Here is a 21,719-nt window from a genome sequence, read left to right as displayed (position 1 = left end):
TGGACCGGTAAAAGTCTTTGATTACACTGGCATATGTATTGATTCCCTGGTGAGTATGACATTCAGCTTTGTTTGAGAGTCCTGCAGCGTCCAGAGAAAAAACAAATCATTTAAAACATTAACACTGCTGTGTATTTCAGTTGTTTTCCCAGTCCCTTGTACCTAAATGTCTTTCTCAGAAGACAAATCAAGAAACGTGAGAAGGAAAAAATAGATATATAAATGCAATGTAATAGAATTGTACATTTTAATTTATTGTCTCACCATGTTGACAATTTGAACAATTTGAAATAGTGTGTAGTTTGTGTTAGACGCTGAGGACATTTCAGCACAAAATTGAATCACTCAGAGAAGAAACCTGTGATTTACCAACTGACCCAAACTTAAAGTCATGATGTGCTTCAGGTCTAAAACATTGCCTCTACATCACTGCGGCATGTCATATAACACTTATTATCTGATGCCCATAGCACACATCAATCATGCTACGACATGTTTACAAGTGAAAATAGACTATGTGAGTTGTGTGTGTTATTTCATTGATACCTCACCTGAAGAGAGCAATCCCACCAGAAGACGGTTTATTACATTTTCATGAATCCATGACTGTGAGTTGCAGAGGTCTGGATTTTCTGGATTCTATGTAAGCCCCTAGAGAATCATGTGCCCAAACAGGGGAGCGTGCACAAAAAAATGCAGCTTTTCTGTAGCATCGGCTGGTGCATGAAAATAGGACATCATTCTGTGTAAGTGCCTGACACAAGTATCAGCATCAGTAAAAAATAATTGGGCCATCTGTCTCCATATGTTTCCTACAACACTGTTGTCTTCTGTCTCAAAATGCCACATGCATAGTAAACGTTAACAGAGTTTTAGGGAAGACTGACTATCGAATATAGTTATTTTACTGTTCCTGGTTATAGGATTTAACCACTTAACACACGCATAACTTCACATCCCCTTTGCCTACAATCAAAATCTTGGTCTCTAATGAAAGCTGACGCCATATTATTATTATTATTAATATTATTATTATTATTATTAGTAGTATTATTATTATTATTATTATTACATATAACCATATTTTTTTGTTTGGCCATATATATCTATCTATCTATCTGTTTATTTTGGTATAAGTCATATGTTAAGTCGAAGAAGAACCAACCGTGTACCAAAATGCCGTGTGCGTAATGATATATGGTTCAACTCTTTTACGCACAGGGCGCACGCCGGTTACGCTTGGAGTTTGTTTATGGACAGCCAAAACCTATAGTGTCATACACGGTTGGAAACCTCTGACTAAAAGGTTATCAACTTCATTTCACCGAATATTTCCATAGGCTAGAACAGCAGTCAATCAAAGCCATGTCGTCATTGTTGTTGGTCACATGTCCTCATTGGCTTTGGAGACATGTACTGCCTAAACCTAAACACCGATTGGCTTGTGTGTGGTGTCGTCAGAAGCAGAAGAGGCTCACGGTCGTAAACATCTAGTCACGTGTACTCTGAGATGGACGTGCAGGTCAGGAAATGACGTAAACGGACCGTGTATGGTTTGTTATTTGTGTTATTACGTTACGTGTTGGACTAAATACATGGATATATTGAGGAAAGTATTTCGGTTTTATGGAAACGGATTTCATATTTCACAAGAATGGATATTTGGCGAGCTGTACAGAAAGTGCTGAGTCATAAGATGATCGTTGTGGATAAAGGGAAGACTTTGAAGGTATGTAGGCATTATAGCTTTTCTTACTTAGCTCAGGGGCTAGCCGAGCTAATCGCTAATACTATTACGGCTGTGAGCAACCATATAAGTCGTGAGTGGTCTTGAATGAATCAGGACAATCTAAGCTTTCCAACGACGTATGGCATGAATATATATGTTTAAGGGTTGGTGTTTAAAACATCCAGAAGAACTTGTGGCTACCTCCTAACATCCGTCCCGTTCCGTAGATGGAACAGCGTGCGTTAAGTGGTTAAAAACTTACTTTGCAAGGAACCATTTTGAATTGGATGCATAAGCTTGATAATAATAAGTGAATTTGATATTTAATTCAAATTCAGTTTATTCATTCTATCCCAGCTTTCGTGAGTATCAGGAACCTTTTTTTTTTGTTTCCCTGAGTGATGAGTGAAAGTCAGTCACCTCCTCTGTGGATGCCACCAGTGGACTAACACACTTCACTGAGCTAATGACAAGCCATATGGCGCTGTGCCTTGCTCATCACTTCAGACAATGGCCGAGTCTTATTCTCCCCAGTCAGTGAAGGACTTGCAAATAATGAATTAGTCACGTGTATTGGGTAAATTGGACATATTGGCATTAACCGGTATGGCATCATAACCTGGCAGACATGTAGAGTAGCTGTCAGAATCATCTTTGGCTACTTTGCAGCTGATGTCTGCCAAGACAAGTGCACAGTGCTGTCCTCAAACTCATACTACATTAGAGAGATGTTTTAATCTGTGTCAGCCTATCCAGGGATTTCAGCCTCACCACAAGCTCCCCTTCTACACCAGTTAATGCTTTCATGAGGAGAGCCCCTGAGCTTCCTCTGGTACTGAACCTCTTGTCTTCTGTCAGAGGACTTAGGTTTAGGGGTTTTCCGGACTCTTTCTGACAATTGAGGTCCTCTGAAAATCATCATGCATAGTCATTCTCTACATCAAATGGTGAACAATCTTTTCTCAAATTTAAATTCACAGTTAAGGGCTATTGTCACTTCCATTTTGCAGTACAGTGAATCATCTCAACATTTCAATGGTGGTTAGATAGAAGACTTGGTCAAAGTCAGCATTTCAGCTGATCACTGCAGCTGACTACTATGGCAATTTTTCTGAGAAGCTATTATTGGCAGCTTCAAGGAGTGTAGGTCATTTGTGGAAAATATTGGCCATTATGAAAACTGCATTCATTCTTTGTATGTCACGTTATAATCTTTAAAAACATATATTATTGAAATGTCTGCCAATGCTACTGCTCTGGCCTTGAAAGGTGTTCATTATAAAGAATTCATGACTAGCACAGATATTCAATACACCATATGTTTGGTCAACAGAGGAATATTCCTCACAATAATGCCCCTATAGGCTTCTGAATCACTAATGAGACCATTCATGTTTTCTACCACTATATATTTGTAAGCGATATCTATTGCCTGAGCCCTCTGCAGGAAGGTAAACTACTTCAATCTGTTATTAAGTGCTTACATAAAACAGCAGTTAGTGTTCTCTCCCTTCCTGCAACACTGTCACATTGAGATGACCCTCTCATCTACTGGGAATATCAAAATATGCCTAGTTGCAGGACTGGGCCTTGATGTCCCTATTCTGGGCATGGTTCCTTTGGTTCTTGCTGGAAGTCATTGGGGTCTTTCTGAAAGACTATTTGTCCTCTCACCTGAAACTGTTTTACCTTGCATGTCCCTATAAAGGCTAGGATTTGTTAAGGTCTGGGACACATTGTCAGCGTGAGCAACACATGTGCATCACAAAACTTCTTGTTTTTCATTTCAGTGCCCACGTTAACAGCCATCCAGCCAGCATGAGCCGCACATCTCACACGCAGCAATGACACTTCATGTTTATAGAAATTCAGTGCTTATTTCTTTCACGGAAGACATGCAGTTCTCAACAAAAATAGACAGTGAAAATGATTTGTTGAAAGCTACATTGACATCATACCAGTAACACCTTTCACTATAGTTTGAATGTTAAAGACTGATATGTACTATATTTACTGTACTAACTTATAATATGACTATGATGTGTTAACAGAGATTGAGGAAACATGCTAAATTGAAGTACTGGCTTCTGTAGCTATAATACTACAGCTACTATGTTCTCCTTTTGAAATTTCCATTCCATCTCACCACTGGGTCTGTGACACATGGAGCTTCTTTTTTTGACACTTACTGACTTTCTGTAATATTAGTTCAAACCGGGACTCCTGCCTGTTGTTTAACCTGCTTCCAGACAGAGGTTTGGTGTTGTTATTTTCCTTATTTGTTGTCAATTCCCCTCTTGACAGTTAGATTGGAGGTTTGTTTGCCGGAGTGTGTTTGGCTTGTTTGAGGAACTAGGTGTCGTCTGGAGGGATTTTCTTCACATGCAGCGGTGACAGTGTCAGTTTAACTGGCTGAATAATCAATATGATCAATAAAAATAACCTGTCCTGTGTGAGGAGTGTATGTGACTGAAAAATAATCAGTACCTACCAACAAGACCCCACCATGCCTGTCAAAAAGAAAGCTACCTTCACCCCACACATTTGTTATTTATTTTTCACAACTCAGCAGCTTCTTAGCATTTTTCTGTCTAAACTAAATATAAATCACATTTATATGAAATTGTATGACACATTCTATTGTTGATGGCAATTATCACAGTTGATTTCTATGTAGAAAGATAGGGATGGCAGTAGTATCACTGTCTGTGTGGACACACACATGCTGCTCAGGTAGAAATAAGCTGTGTGTTTTTTTAAAATGAACAAAGACAATTCATCTTTTAATCACTGCTCTCTTGTAAGCTGTCTGGAGCCAAAGCAAAAAGATCATATTCTCTTCCTAAACTATTTTGTACAACTAATGTATTACTGTACATGTCCACGGTTATGAGGCCAGTAGAACACTAGGGGCAAGTCTAAATGTCTAATTTCCTTTTAATTAGCCCATAAAGAGGCCAGCAACCTTGTTACACACCACTGTTCACTACACTCTTCTACAGTGAGTGACACCATATGTGTATAGGTCAAGGTGTTCTTTATGGGTTTTGCTTCGCCTTGGCTCTGTGTCTTATTTGTATCCATAGGGGAGGGAATGGTACAAGCAGCTCTTCACAGAGGCTGCCTGGCATACTTCCCACATGTTCTCATAGCTGCTCTGTTCCCAGATTTTAGCTGGACACTAAACACATGGTCAGGTGCTCTGGTGCAGCACAAAGACTGTGCTTCTGTCACAGTGGCTTAGGTCCAGGCTTTCATTGTTGCACTGGTGTAGCAGAAAAAGGAATCTTCCCTGCTTTTTTGCACTTGATTTTATTTAATTATGTATTTTGGACTTCCACAGAATCATCTGCATATATGTTGTATACAGTATTGCCCTACAGTTAATACAATTATTGTGTCTTTGTCATAAAAGGTCTCAATTGGATGTTTACATTTTACATGCCACCCTGCACCACCTGTAGGGAACTAAAGTAATATATTCATCTAGGCTCACAGATACAGGCAAGTTGCTTCCTTTACACATTTTTCACAGCAGACATTTTGACTTGTCATAGCAGGACAAGCAAAGGTGGAACTGTTAACATTAACAATGGCTCAGTTCCATTCAAGTGTCAAAAGACGCACTACTGATGAACCATCATGCACTATACCAGGGTCATACAATTAGAAGGAGGGGATACAGCCATCTTTCATTTATTAATTGCACCTCTGCTTTTCCTGCTAAATGTCAGAATGTCTGATATGAAATACGGTCTATTGGCGAGGGGAAGAGAGTAATAGTCATTGTACTTTTAGCACTTTAGCTCCATGTGTCAGCTAAAAAAAAAATATTATCACAACGCAAACCTCCACTTGAAATGAATATTCAACTAAAAGCACAGGTAAACATGTAGCTGTAAAACATGGTTAGCATTTATTGCCAATGCTTTTTATGCTACAACACAAGTGACACACACACACACACACACACACACACATATATATAGAGTTAAAATACGAAACATTTTAGAAAGAACCACATGCATTGTTACTTTACTTTACTTTAGGTCTCTCAACCCCTCTACTTTGAAAAGTGCTATAAAGAGAAGACGAAAGCAGTAGCTGTAATCATTGCCTGGTGGTGCCTTTAAGGTGGGTTTTGAAGGCATAGACTCTGTTTTTTGTTACTTTTCTTGCATATAGGTTGGTGAAGGTTGAACTCCCATCTTCAGGGTCAGAACTCCAGGTCTGAAACTGCTGCCGCTGCGGCTCCGTAATTGGATTTTATAGGTCTTGTTTAGCAGTTTAACATGAATCACAGTGTTTTTTGTTTGATGTAACAGAACACATTTAGCAACTGGATATTCAACTGCGCCTAACTCACACCCAGTGAGAAAATAATACTTGATAGTTAGAGCTTTGTGTTCCCTCTGCTTGCACTGTGAAGCTTTATATGGAATATTTTGTGCAATTATGCGCATGTTACACATTACATGCAGTTGAAATGTATGTGTGAGAGTGCTTGCTCTCATGCCTTTTTACATAGTGCAGATCTTTCTCTCTTTCCATGTGATTATGCAGGATCACACACCTCTTTTTTGAATTTGAATAGTTGTGTTGTAACCACATCCATTCATTTTCTAAACTGCTTATTGTGTTTATTGTCGCAGGGGTTGGAGCCTTTCCCAGTTACAATTAGGCAAAAAAACTGAGTCAAGCCTCGACAGGTCGCCAGTCTATCACAGCTCTGACAGAAATGGACAACATATTCACACACATATTTGCACCTATAAGCAATTAGAGTTACTTGTTTGTCTTCAGAGGTAACCCATGCAGACAATATATACAGAGATAGTTGCTAGTTGGTATTCAAATTAATTGGTCAAAAAACAAATGTAACTTAATATCACTGTTCATTCATATAGTCAGCTTAAACATTCATTTAATGGATGTTCCCTCATATAACATACTTTGTCAAAACAAAAACATATATAATGTACTCTTCTAACTGCTAAGAACATTGTGACACTGTAGTTCTCATCTTTTTAAATATCTATTCAGAGAGCATTGCCCGTGACAACCATGTTCAGATATGCCAATATGCTGTCTCTCTTTCACACACACAACACGTGCATGCTTCAAAACACAAACCGTTGTAATAGAGCACTTGTTTGGCTGGGCAAGTGTCATGACCAAAGCAAATTAGTTCTCTTCAGGCATCCAGATGCAGTGCAAGTGGAAGCGGGAGAATTCTATTAATAGTTTATCTTTGGAGAGACAAAACTCAGATAGGATTGGCCATATCCACCAATCTTTTTTTTTTTTGTTTTTTTTTTGTTTTGTTTTTCCCTTTTTCCTCTGCTCATTCACTCACCTTCTCTCTGTCTGTTCTGTTGCCTGGGTAACAGTTACCGATGGAGACTAGGGCCTCCTGGTGCCAAAGGGAGAGCATTATTGAATAACTGTGTTCACTTATGCACTCTTGAGTGGTTGTTTGTGTAGATGCTTGATTGATGTGATTGTACATTATCTAAGGAGCTGATGTGGAATGGGGATGTAGATTTTTTTTTGAGTGATTTAACTATGCTGCCAAATAATGTAACACTTAACCACTTTTTTAAAGACAAGAAACTGCTAACATGATTTTTTAAAATATATGCTTTCATTAAGTGGAGCAATCAGTAATATGGTCTCTTTAGAAATATATCATTGCAGCCAGGAGACACTTGAGTCCCTGTAAAGCAATAATACATATGTGTTCTGAGTTTGTCACACCACAGAAACATGTGTAATTTTCAACTGATTAAGAAAATTATAGAGCATAGAAAGTTAGGCTTCAAAATTGTAGAAAAAGTAAGCGCTGCTCTGAAATGCAGGGGATGTGTCCACTGAAAGCACAGCCCAACTGCACAGCCTCTCAGTTAACAATGCTCATCCCAAACTCTCATATAGAAATGAACAATTTGAAATCGGCCTTGTTTGTAGGTGTAAGGAAAGTGAAATAGTTTGAGATCTGAAAACTGAAGCAAATGTGGAAATGCCTTAAACCCATATTCTCTCTAATGGCCAACAGGGGGCATTATGGTAGCTACGTCTCTTAATTGTTTTCCATACGGCAAACAATGTTGATTATATTTTAAATATAAAGTAACCTAGGAGCAACTGTTTGATTCAACATATTTTGTAGGTGTGGAATTGTTTCAGAAAAATGTAACTTAAATGATTAGTTAACAAGCGGTCCATCACCAAGTGTTTTGTTATATTTTTTTTCAGTGGAGTTCGGTGCATTTAATGTTACTCACTTCTCTGCTGAAGTCCTTGGTGGCTTCATTGAGGCTGTAACCTTTAAATGAACTGCCTCTCATGCCTTGCTTTTTGGTGTAGTGCTGCCTGGTTAATGCTCTCCCTTTGGCCAGGGACCTCCCAGCTGTATGGCCGATGCTAAAGCCAAACCTGCAGGTGGTGGCGAGTGTCGACTACTGCTGATGCTTCATCTGTTGACTCTATCTGTCCTTTCAGCCGAATAGCTGGTGATGAAGCTGAAGCCACTCCTGGCTTCACCTTTCAGTAGATGCTTCAGCGGGGTTTAAAATAACTCCTTAATCGTTGGTGTTGACCAGAAATGGCTTCATTCACCAGTAACAGTGGATTATCCATAGTGAATCCCAGTTGTCTAACTTTGGAAAACCAGCTATGATGGTAGAATTGAAACACACTATGATTTGCGCTTGTAAACAGTGAACTGTAAAAGCAAAATAGTAATCGCAAATGTAATTCACAACTGAAAGCGTATTTTTGAGTTTGCAACTCTAACTTCTGATCTGCAAAACTTCAAAAAACAAATTGCAACCATAATTTTATATTTGCAAAACTGCACCACAGGATTTGCAGTTGTATCTTCTTATCTGCATGCTCAGATGCATCATCATGTGATTTTTGGCACGTTTCCCTCAGATGGAGTGTGCCAAAAATGAAACAAGCATGAATCATGATTTGCAACACACAACTTGAATTCAAGAAACCGAAGTTGTGTCTGTTCTACCACATCGATCCAATAGGTGGCTGTGTGTCTATGGGTTTTCCCACCAAGTTTAGATAAAACCACGCCCACTTTACATGATGCAACCCTCGACGTAACAGACTGTGCCAAATAGCATTCCATTGTAGTCGAGATCAATGCAGCGATGTGCTTCACTGAAACAGTCACAATTTTCTCAGTGGGTCTGTTAATAAGTCACTTTATTAAGATTTAATATTTTTTCAGGCAATAAATTAACCATGTACATTCCCAATATATGTTCAGTTTATTCAGCTACATATGTTTGTCTGAATGTAAAGTCATGCTTCATGTTTTTACTGAACAGAACAACAGCGCTGCCTCCTTCCTCATTACTAATATGTCTGACCTTTTGTGAGGCACACATCTTCACATTTACATTCTGTATTGTAGCACGGGAACAAGCACCATTGCTATTAAGCCCTCCCTGTCATGATAGTCAATATATTTTGTAGTATTTAGTTACAAATTTCAGCTTTTATCAGGTACAGGTTCAATACAAAGCATTATTTAGATTGAACATAAGGGTGTGAAACCTTTATTTTGAAACTTTAGATGTACAGTATTTACTGTTGGGAATTAGACCATCTTCACTGCATATCTCATTAACCTCTATGAACTATAAAGATACAGTAGCACCACCAAACACTGCTACACTAACTACATGTTTCCTCATCTCCTCTATGTCTCAGTATTGATTCATCCCAATTCTTTCTGTTCTTTTAATGCCGCCTGAAGCGCAGTGATTAAAGTCTTGAGGAAATTTCCCATTAATGTATATTTGAAATGCTTGTTTTCCTTCCCCTTAGTGCTAATGATAGCAGATGTGCTTTGCTAGCAGCCATTAATGACTCAAGCACCAATTGGGAACATCTGTGCTATTTGAATTGATCTGGAAGTCTTAATCAGACCTGTATCATCTACTATATTTGCATTTTCAAAGGAATATTAATATATTACATTTTCACTGCAGGATGGTGTCTTCCTATTTGTATCCCCCTCCTCTCTAGCCAGACTTAAATATAAACTGACATGTTCCCTACAGGCTCCTATGTTTTAACCCCAGGTCTTCAGGTGGAAGCAAGTGTCAGTAGAAACTGTATACTGTAAATAACATGATATATGTGGTGTGGAGCTGTCAGTGAAGTGAGGAGACATTGCTGTGAGATAAGGAGCAGAAAAGAGGAACCAGGAATAGGGGTTTGTGGAGTAGAGCAGGAAGGAGGGCGAAAGTGAGTTTTTGATTGAATCTGGCACGAATGGACAAAGACTACTTTCCCCTTCAGCTGCTGACGTTCGCTGACAGGTCTACTTTCACAAGCTGTTGTGGTAACACTTGGCCAACAGCTGCAGATACAAATAAAGGCCTCTCTTCAAGCTAAACGACAGGGAATTTAACAAGGGCTGAGACCCCAGCTGCTTTTGATGCAGGTGCATGGTCACAAGATCACGCTAACATATCAAAAACACCTATAATCACTCATGGTTCAATTTAACCCATCAGCTTTCAAGGCAACACCATTTTATTTCTCCAGGCTGAACTCATTTGTTTCACAGTTTCATTCTCATGCTTATTTTATATTCTGTTAAATACCACAAAATAGCTCCTGACAGCACAGAAAAAAGAAAAATCTTAGAGTAATCCCTTTAAGCCTTTATTTTATTTTTTTTCTGAACATATGGACCTCAACACAAAGCAGAGGCACATAATGTTTATGTGTGTCCTCATGCTGTGCTTACAAATACTTAATACACCAATGCCCACACTGTGATGTCTGTATCTTTACAAAAGCAAAAATCCATTCCCTATCCCTTATAGTCCTCAGCCCTTTCTTTTGCTCAATCAAAGTCACCCCAAGGGCCTCGTTGTCCAGGACCTCTTATTGCCTTGTTATCAACAGCTGGAGCAAGACTGTATTGGCCCCTTGTGACAACACTGCAAATATTGGCATTACCTTTCTAATCACATTTCTTTCTCTGAAATGTCACTGACGAGGGCATGTGTGCTTAAAGGTGGCTTGTACTGCTTCAAATGTGAAGATATAATTTATCTCTTACAAAAGCAAATGAAAGAGTCATAATGTAGCAGGGAGGTGTTACTGTGTTGGGGCATTGCAGTCTCTTCTTTTTCCAGCAGTACTAATTTGCCACAGTAATGAGCAAGCAGCGGTGCATGGTCATCAGGCAATTATACTTGGTTACCATGCAAACAGTGAGCATCATGGGATGTCATTATACTGGGAAATATACCCAGGCTCCATTACAATGGCGGGGAGAAAACAAATGCTAGCCATTTCCTGAATGCGGAGCCTTTTGCTACTTGTGTGTGCTTTTGAAATGGAAGCAGTTTTTCCTCAGTCATCTGTTTGTTTTTCTGTCCACTATTCAATTCCTCATTTTAACTTTTTTTTTTTACTATTCAGAAAGAGTAATTGTGTCAGATAAGACACATGAAGGGATTCTGTGTGGTCTACTTTATAATTGTGATTGTCATTTGCAAAATATATCACATTCCACAATCTACAAATCAACAAAGAAAAAAATAAATGTCTAATTTACCTTAAACCATATGCATGCAGAAAACAAACAGACTGAGACAAAGATAATTGTTTTCATTTTTGGGATGCCAAAACAAATTTATGTATGATTATACTTTGAAATGCCCATTGGCAGCATAATGGAAAAATGTTAAACCGAATGCCCTGGTAGATTTGAGTAAATATTGATGTCCTCTTTCAGCCATGCTGATCATAGCTGGATGAGGTGTAATGTACAAGTCCCATCCCCTCTATTATCAAGCTGAAGCAAATTCATTTCATAGTGTATAATAGTAACATTTCACTGTAAAATATACACTGCAGCAGGACACACTGCTGTAGGATCTTTTTTTTTATTTTTATAATCAATGTAAATTATTTTGGGTGAGGAAGGGTTCTAGTATGTTCCTGACTAAAACAGGAACGTGACCGTTGTTGTACCATTTAATTAAAGTCAGTGTGAAGCATGCCACTAGTTGGCAAGACAAGACACAATGATAACAATGTTAGGTGTCTGTAATATGTTAGAACATGAAGACGATAGCAAGCAATTTTCATGCTTCTGATGTGTGGAAATCAACAAATGAGCATGTAGCCGTTACCTGGGTATGTAGTATATTACATTGTATAAAATCAGTCATGAAATTTATAGGGCATGGCTAAATGTGGAAAATAATATATTTTCTGTGAACACAAACAAAACAGCACCTTTTTAAAAAATGACTTTTCTCTGCAAGTGTTGCATATGTATAAAGAACTCCCTTTGCAGAACTGAGATGCCATTTATCTCTGTAATCTCTGGTATGGATACAGACTTCATTTTTCTATAGAGGCACCAAGCTTGAAGATCCTGAACCAGACTTATTGTTACGCTGGCAGAGAGAGGAAATCTGTGGGTGTAGGGTATGGGCCAAAGCCAGAAAAAGCCTGGGAGAGAGGTATTGGGTGGGTGGGAGCACCGTACGAGCAAATCAGCCTTAATTCTGCTCTATAATTCACAAGGCCAGGGCTCAAGAACACATTATCTAACCTCAGATCTCTTTCCTGTGTTTGATACAGTTTTGTGGCATGTAAATGGGGACGATGGAGAGGTGGAGTAGTGAAAGGGTTAGGACCTGATGATGGAAAAAGGGGATGAGGGAAGGATGATAGAAACATGTATTAGTTCCCATGGTGAGAGGGACATACTGGAAAGGTCGTTCCAGTTAAGCAGTGGGAGATTTTCATTCAGTTTCCAATCATGCTATAATCTGATTTTTTGATTAGGTATGGGCTTTTGGTCAGTATAATTTCTCCTGTGATTTACATAACCTTGGCTGTGGACATTTAAATGGTTTTCAGTTAGTTTTGATGGGGAAGAAATTGAAAAAAAAAACGAAAAACAACAACTTTACCATAAAAATTATGAGATGGTTTTGGAAAACATATGTACCTTGTGACTGTGTATTGCATTCCTAAACTATTGAACAAACCATGTTCATACTGTACATGGTTTGTTCAATAATATGAGCACACAGAGTCGTTGACACAAATAAATCTATATATTATGAAATATTGCAGCTAGACAAATGATCCTAGTTTAATGGCTTGTAGACATTGTTGTTCATCAAAACCACCACAACATTTGCGCCAACATCTACCATCTTAAAAATCAGATCATGTATAGCTAATATCAGTATGGCTACACTGTATCTGTATCATGTGTCTCAGACCAGAGAGGCATGGTTTCTACAAGGTGACTAAGCAGAGTGGAAACATTGACCAGAGAGCCAGGTCCTGTCATTCACACTGTGACTTCTGGTTGGACAGAGAGAATGGGGAGCAGATTCTAGGGCACATGCCACTTGAACTTCCTGGTGAGAGAGAGAGAGAGAGGGATAGGAGAAATGGATATAACACTCAGGGTAGGAAAGGTAAGAAAGAGTGGGAGCTTGACAAATAAAAAGATGGTGACAAATAAAAATAAAAAAGTTGCAGAGAGAGTGTAGTTCTGTCTGGCTTACACACAGTGGCATGGACACAGAGACAGGCCCTTAAAGGTGTGTTTGTATTTACGTGGCAGTTGATGAGGTCATGTACTGTGTGTACACCTGTGCTTGTGTCTTTTTGTGGCAATACATGTGCATCATCTGTTTCTTTTGGGTTGTCAAATCAACTGTGAGTATTTCACAGTGGCATTTGTTCCAAAGAATACTCTAAAGATTGCTGTCATCCACTCTCCCCTTGAAGCAGGCGGTGGATTGTTGCTGGGGTTATGTGAGCCATTGCCTCTACTGTGCACAGATGGTGGCTAAACCACAGAGCATGTGTTGGAGTGTTGACTCCAAATTGTGTTGTTGTGCTGCATAAAGAAGCTTATTAGGATCATAAGGGAGTCATAGCCATGCCAAGGTACATAAGAAAGTTGCATTTTCCCCACATTTTAAGCCTCTACTGAAGCTACTGAACCAAGAGTAAAGAATAGATCAATATGACTGATCAACAAACCTCCTAGCTGTTAAAGAGTTTGATGTGGTTTGAGGGTTTAATAAAACTTTCATCAATACTGGGTATGTAATTTGTGACACATACTCACACTGCTATTTTGTTGCTGTGGTCAAAAGTATAAATTGCTTAATACATAATTTATTTTAGATATTATTTATTATAGATCATTTTCTAGTGAACAGAAAATGTACCATACATGTCAACGCAGTATATTCATTTTCTGTATGCACTGGGGGAACAAAAAATACTATTTCATTCTTTACTATTTGTACAGATACATTTTTTTTTTTATCAAAGCAAATCATAGTATAAATGAATAGTGAAATGTTCAACTTATGTAGATGCTATAGATCTCACGCTGTTCCCTTTGTTTAGGATAGATGCAGCAAAGCATCTGTCTAGACATCTGCTAATGCAGGCTCCCTTATTTTCTGTGAATGCGCCCGAGAGAGGTGACACATGTGAGAGATCTGTGGTGACAGTGCTATTTCTGTTCTTAACAGAAGAAATGCCATCAGAGTAAGCATGACATAAACATTGAAGAGATTAGATACAAGAGCAGAAAGACTTATCACAGCAAAACACACCCCCATGTTTTGATGTTTATTTGAATAATTTAGTGTTAATGTGACCAGTGACTCCAGCATGCAAGAACATACCAACTCCTAATATGATGCATTTTAATGAGAAAATAGGACAACATGTACAGTAACAATTATACTGTAAATATCTGATGCTTCTTAAAAAATAAGTCATTCAGTGAAAGCATATTTTACTAGTCATTTAAGAAGATATTAAATAAAAGATGAAGGAAATTATATTGGAAATAGCTATTGCAAGTTATATGACACACGTACAAACATAAAGTTTGTACACATAGTAGGGGTATCTACAGTTAATCAGTGATTGGATATCTTTAATTCATATTTACTTCCATCAAGATTAATCATTAAGTCTAATGAGGCTTTGCTCTGGGTTACGTAAACCTTTAGAAACATTACTATTTAAAAAAAGGGTTAGGTATCTATGGTGTCACTATATTCAAGAGCACTGTCATGAAGTGTAGCTCTGTATGTCTAATTAATTACCCTGAAAAGTGAAAACTAAATGTGTCTCAGTAGACTGTTTTTCCCCCCTCTACTTTGCATTTATTCATGTTTAGGCCACTGCTGTTCATTTGCCTTTCATGTTGGTGAGTTGAAATAGATTTTTTCTAACTTTGATAAAATATATTTTTTATTTTTTAGATACTTTATGCTGTTTTAATTGTCATTGTATTCAAACAATAAAAGAGGAACCATTACAGTTGTGTTTGTAAAACAACTAGGAAAAAAATATCAAATTCTTGAGGTCATGTTAATTACATTGTATGTCTGTCTAACCCAGCCATCTAAAAAAAACACTCTTTGCTTTTGCATGTTGGCTATTTTACAGTAGAGTGTTTTGAATGTCGAAGAAAACAAAATTACCAAATGTATTATAGTCATATGTGTTGTATCATTATTTTTTCTCACCCAGCCCAGAAGGTTTGATTTTTATGCAGAGGTTTATGAAACACAGTAAACACTTGAATAATGTACAGTAAACATGGCCCCATGGCGGCATGATTTAGTTTTTTCCTTTTTTTAACCAAACACAGTTATTGGAAATAGCAGATGCAAAGTAAGGAAGTAATCAGGTAGTGAAGGAAACCTATTCTACAGAAATAATGGAATTGTGCAGCTTTCAGCCACTCTCCTCTCTGTGAAGTCACTTAGGACTAAAGCAGCGGGGATTTGTAGGGTCTGAAGATGAACAGAAAGCCCATTTTCCCTCATGGCTACATCTGCCACTGTGAATTTATATGGCTGTTGTACTGAAGAGTGGAAGAAAGATGTGATCAAACATGAAGGGGCATGGAGACTGAGAGACACATAGTAATCAAGAGGAACCAAAAAAAAGGAGAATGGTGGAAATTGTAGAGGAAAACATTGTGAAATAATACAGGACAGGAAGGAAATTTGAGAAAGAATAAGAAGTACATGAAACTTTAACTCTTTAGAGCACTGATGTGTCAGAGACAGAATTAAAATAAACTTCATGACAATTCTAAGGAGCAGTGACTGACAGGGGCCCTAAATAGTCATTTTTTATTGATCTATTATCATTCATCATTATAGAAATTGAAATAATATTTTATCTACGTTGTACTAATTAAAGCAACAGTATTATTCACCAAACACTGCCCTCTGTTTACATGAAATGGCTCAGTCCTGCATCCAAACCAGGTGCACCACTTGCTAGCAGTGAATTGTGAGTGAGGACAAGCAAAATGTCTCCGCAGCTTCATAAAACACACTCAGGGTTCCAAAAAACGAAAAACAGAGAAAAGAAAGACAAGGGAGAGAACTGTCTGGAGGGGCATGAAAAGGTGGGTCTAGTAGTCCATGAGTAGAAGAATGAATCTGTTAGCTAAGCATAGTCCACAGTGAAACAGGCTACTTCACATGAGTGATTGTGTTCCATGTTAGTCTAGTTTTACTCTTAGCATTTCACTCCTCTTTCAGCTGACATTCAATCAATACAAGTAAACCTTTAGCAACCTATTCATAATAAATCAGTTGTCCCTGCCCCTGGTGCCAGGCATTCCTGTCTCCCCATAATAATGAACCAACCTTACTCCCAACTGAAGAAGGAGGTGAGCAACATTGTTCTGAATGACGTTGATGATGCTGATGGCATTAAGTAAGCAGATGTTTGAAAAAGAGCTTTTTAGTGAAAGTAATTGTTTTTGGACTGTCTGTACTGTACTTGTATCAAATGTTGCTGTATTTAAATCTAAATGTAAGGAGGGTAAAGTTTTGAATGTCAAATGTGCCTTGCTGCTTTGATTGTGGAAGGTGTAATACCTTTACATTTTCATTACAAATGGACAAACCCATTTTTGCTCTTGAGCGAAAATCAGAAGAATATTTTAAACTGAGATACCAAAAGCTTATCCCTTTTCCTTTTTCCTTCCAATTTTAAGTCACAATTTTTCATTGGTGCTGCAGTGCAACGCAATGTCAATCCATTATCACTCTGCTGCTAAAATGAAACATAAGGCCTTCATATGCTTTACTATTCTTCAAGGGGAATTAATATAGAAGTGCAGGCTAAGGGGAGTTTGCAGGACTGCATTTCTGCAAAGCTGCCATCCTATCTGAGATTAATGAACAAGTTTGTCCCTGGTATTAGTCCTCCCTGTGCCGCCTCTCCTCTCAGCATAGTTTGATTTATGGACACCCAGCAGTGCATGAGTTATAATTTGAAAGGGGTTTGTTTTTCCTCATGAAGATGGAATTTTAAATGTTGTGATGAATGACCCCTTGTGGTTTTTATTTATTATTCTGTCGTGATATAGTTTGTTTGTGTGTGTGTGTGTGTGTATGTGTGTGTGTCAGCGTATATACATGTTTTCCTTTGTGCTCGTAAAAGTGCTGACACTGCATTTTCTTGTCTTTTCCGTCTGATAAATATGTCACCCTTAAGTTGCCATGTGTAGATGAATCAAATACTATGTCTCCCCTATTGGATGCCATTGTGAATAATCAAAGAATAAGTCATGCCCTCTTGACTTCCACGATTCTGTATTTACATATGGATTGACTTTATCATCCAGCCGCAGTATGTATGGCAGGGCATTTGATGTTTCCATGATATTGAATGAACCATGGAGAAATGTGATTCTCCTTGGTGAATTTACAGGACCATAGAAAAGGCTTAGGGACGAAAGAGAGGGTAAAACAAGCTAACAACCCTGGCATGCTGTGTGTGACACTTCTCCAATTGCAGCCCTGCTATAAAGAAAGAAAGATCAGCTCGACTGCTGTGTGCATGTGTTAGTTTGACTTTAAATAAGGAATGGACCCAAAAACAGGAACACCTGCACAGCATAATGCAATACCATCTAATATATCTCTGCAGTAGATTTGTGGGTCTTAATAAAGATACAAATTAATTAATACAAATTATTTTTGAAGCTGAGGTGGTATGATAACCTCTAAGATTCTAGTGTCTGATGTATTTTTTTTCGGCATAGACACCTTTATTAAGCAGTAGACAGACAGGAAACATGGGAGAGAGGGGGGTGTGACATGCAGCAAAGGACCTCCGGCCAGGATTCGAACCGGGGTCGGCTGCGTACGTGGCATGCGCTCTGACCTATATATGTTATTAATACTGCAGCACCTTGGGTATCAATGTAATTGAAAACTGCTGTACATAATAAATGTGTTGTTATTGTTATTGTATATAATAATATTTTGTTCCCCTCCTGTACTGTACATGATAATGTATGTGAATACTATGCAGGTATCTACTGCATGGTTGACTCTGCATAAAGTTCACAATGTGCTAACAAAGTGCTGATTTCAAGCACTAAAGATCTGCAGCGTGCTGTACAGCAATTTTATAGTGTGTGAGTGTGTTAGTGTGTGAGTTAGTGTTTGTCTGTATCCTTCCTATCCTCTAATTACTTGCTAATGTCATCATTGCTACTGGGATGCCCTGCATTTCATTCTTCTTCTCTCTTTTCCTGAATAAGTCCAGAAACACTTTTGATTCTCACCAGCTTCCTTCATTTAATAGAGAGGTTAGATAGATGCCAAGATAACGTGAACCCTTAATAGAGAGGATGTAAGCAAATAAATCATCTTTCAAACACTGCCACAAAGCCATATTTTCATGCAGCAGACCAATTATTTTATATCAATTTATATGTCTGACATACCACATATTTGTGTTAGCTGTGTTCTTGATGCAGTTAGTCCATGAGCTCGTCATTATTTTTTGGACTGTTCTCTTTTTACTTAATGATGACCAGTACACTTGCACTGTAGTTTGTGTACACAGTATTTTATCTCTCCAGGACCCTCCTGCCTCACATATTGACTTGTTGATTTCCAGACCTCTTGAATAGCTGGCAAATTGAGCTAATTGGCATTCAACTTAGTGTAGTTGACACTGAAGCATTGACTGTAATTGTTGGTTATGTGTTTGCATTTTTGTGTAACAAGTCTAATATTGACATTACCAGTGTTAACCTGAGAGTTGTTGTTTCTGGTGTTCTCTTCTCACTCTCTTTCTCTTTTTTCTCTTGCTTTTATTCAGGGAGGCCTCATTGCCCTCCTCCTCCTGATTCTCCTCTTCACCCTTGTTCTGTATACACGCCATCGATGGTGCAAGCGCCGCCGTATCCCCCAGAAGAGTGCCAGTACCGAGGCCACCCATGAGATCCATTACATCCCCTCTGTTCTACTCGGACCCCAGGGCCGTGACAGCTACAGGGGCTCTCGGGGCACTCACCAGCATGGCAGCTCTGTCATAGGAATGCCCATTCGTGAGACTCCCATTCTTGATGATTATGACTGTGATGAGGAGGAGCAAGGTGGACACTCCCTGAACTCCACACCCAATCAGCTCCACAACAAACTGAGCGATGGGAAGGTCCATGAGGACTATGGAGTTAGCATTGGCATCGGAGGACACACAGACATTATGTGCAAGGACGATGAGTTTAAACATAATTTTGAAAAACGAGGTAGGTTGGCTGTTTTAATACATTTTCCCTTTAAAAACACAGTTAATTAAAAACTGATCCTGTGATATTTGTGAGATAAGAAGATGGGTTTGCAATGTTTAAAGTCTTGAAACAACACCCAAGTGCCCAGATAAATACTGAAATAGTTTTCTCTTGCCTTTATCATTTTCCATTACCAGATCCCTTCCTAATTAGCTTACAGTATAGGGTATGAGAAACAAAACACACAGTGCAAAAATCTATTCAGAAGTTTATGTAAAGCTAATATAAAGTTTTAACCATACAAATATGCAAAATCATGTCATCATGTATTTAATGCCAAAGTCCCTCATTATTTTACTATAATTTTCACTGCAGATCAACAGGGGACCACTGTCTGGCAAAGGGGGATTTTATACTAAAAAGACTGTAACTTTGGAATATATCCATTTGATTGTACTAACTCTGGCTGCTGAATTCTCATATTAGCCTCAGAGTTTTGCACAGAAAAGGACTCTGGAGGATTGTGTCCCCCATCACTTACATTGTAAGCACATTTGGAGTGAATCTTTTAATGGACAGCATTAATTGGAGGAATGATAAAAGTGAGCATTGTTCATGTGGGCACCTGAATATTATTTTGAAGTTGAAAAAATGTGAACCTATCCTGTAACAACACGATGCTCGTCTCTATCATGCAACTACGAGCAACATACAAAAAAAGGAGTGCTCATATAATCTGTTGTGCTCAGTGGTGGCTGTCCTGCTTTTGTGAGCATGATTTGTACATCCGTCAAGGCTCTCAGTGCCAGATCCCCAGATGGCTAGGCCTGGACAGTTCACTTTGGCTCCGGCCAGCCCACCCATGCTCTTGATAGCACAGCATGTATTGCTTATATTTTTGTTAAAAATAAGCTGTTTTGTATGAGTCATGTCATTACTTCACTCTGATAATGATACCCTATTCCATGAGTCATATTAACTATGAACTGTATTTCCACATCTACAGTGAAACCACACACTTTCACTCACAGTACTCCTTCTCAGCTGCCGTAGCCATAAACTCTGAATCAGTGTGTCAGGCGGTAATGTAATGCGTTGTCAGGTAATTTAATGTAATGTGTGGAGGTCAAGTGACAGAGGCCACTGGTGTGGATGATTAGATGCTGAGGCATGTCATTGGGTGGCACATTTACCCTTGCTAAACATAGTCAGGGGTCTGCATTTTAAATGTGGACAAAATTAGCTATACTTTTCAAAAAATGTCTGTAGAAGAGATTTTAAAAAAAACATTGTAACAGCTCATGTTTGCAAGCCTTTGTTATTACTACTACTACTACTACTACTACTACTATTACTACTACTACTCGTAATATTATAATAATAATAATAATAATAATAATAATAATAATAATAATAATAATAATAATAATAAAGATAAAATAATGTATATAGAATTTTTCAGAAACAAGGTTACAAAGTGCTCCATAGCCATAAAAACAGGAAATACACAGTGCCATAACAATTAATATAATTTCAATTACAACCAAAAAAACTAATTAAAACCATTTCATAAAATTAGTTTGAAAATGTACAGTATACATAGTCAAAGTAAGGTTATTCCACAGCCCTCACAGTAAATGCCCTACTACCCTCTGTCTCAAGCTTTGCCTTGGGAACCAAGAGCAACAGCCGGTCTGCAGATCTAAGAGTATGAGTAGGGGTGTAAGGGATGACAAGGTTGATAATGTAAGATGTCCATTCAGCAATTTAAAAACAAGCAATAACATTTTAAAGTCAAGTCTGAACATTACAGGTCACCAGTGCAATGAGGCGAGAATAAGGGGAAAAGTGCTTATATTTTAGAATTCTTGTAAGAGCTTTAGCTGCAGCGTTTTGTACAAGCTGGAGGCAGTTGATAGATTTCTAGGGCAGTCCAGCAAATAATGAGTTACGGTAATCTAGATGGCTGGAGACAAAAGCTTGAAAGAGAGTTTGTGCATTGCTGAATCAAAGAAATGATCTGATCTTGGCAATCCTGATTTGGTGATATATTGCTAAAATGTACATAATCCCTGTGTGCTTTGGGTCTAAACACCATCTCTACAGTTGTGTCATTATTCTGTATTAGGAAGTTACTGGACATCCAAGACAGGGTGTGAGGGAGGTAAATGAGGAAAGGTCTGAAAGATTCACATTTGTGTATCATCAGCATTATAATGGAAAGACATGGAGCTGCATATAACTTGTATATATAAGTAGTAACTTTCAGAAGGAGAACAGTAAAGGGCCAAGAATCAACCCTTGAGTAACGCTGCATGTGATATTTGTGTAGCCAGAGGAGACATCCCCAATTGATACAGAGAAGATTCAAAGATGAAGATGAAG

General features: G+C 38.3%; 1 protein-coding gene across 2 annotated transcripts in view; it reads left to right on the top strand.

The window, feature by feature from the left end:
- Window positions 1–21,719, top strand: part of LOC128380393 (astrotactin-2-like) — a 282,453-nt gene that overhangs the window by 64,970 nt on the left and 195,764 nt on the right. For both annotated transcript variants that reach the window (XM_053340198.1, XM_053340197.1), the window contains exon 3: window positions 18,923–19,352. In XM_053340198.1, the coding sequence (XP_053196173.1) occupies window positions 18,923–19,352 (430 nt within the window). The remainder of the gene's footprint in view (window positions 1–18,922; window positions 19,353–21,719) is intronic.

This window comes from Scomber japonicus, chromosome 19 (genome assembly GCF_027409825.1).
Source record: "Scomber japonicus isolate fScoJap1 chromosome 19, fScoJap1.pri, whole genome shotgun sequence".
NCBI lineage: Eukaryota > Metazoa > Chordata > Actinopteri > Scombriformes > Scombridae > Scomber > Scomber japonicus.
The sequence above is the reverse complement of the archived record's forward strand: the minus strand, read 5'-3'. Positions and strand labels throughout refer to the sequence as shown.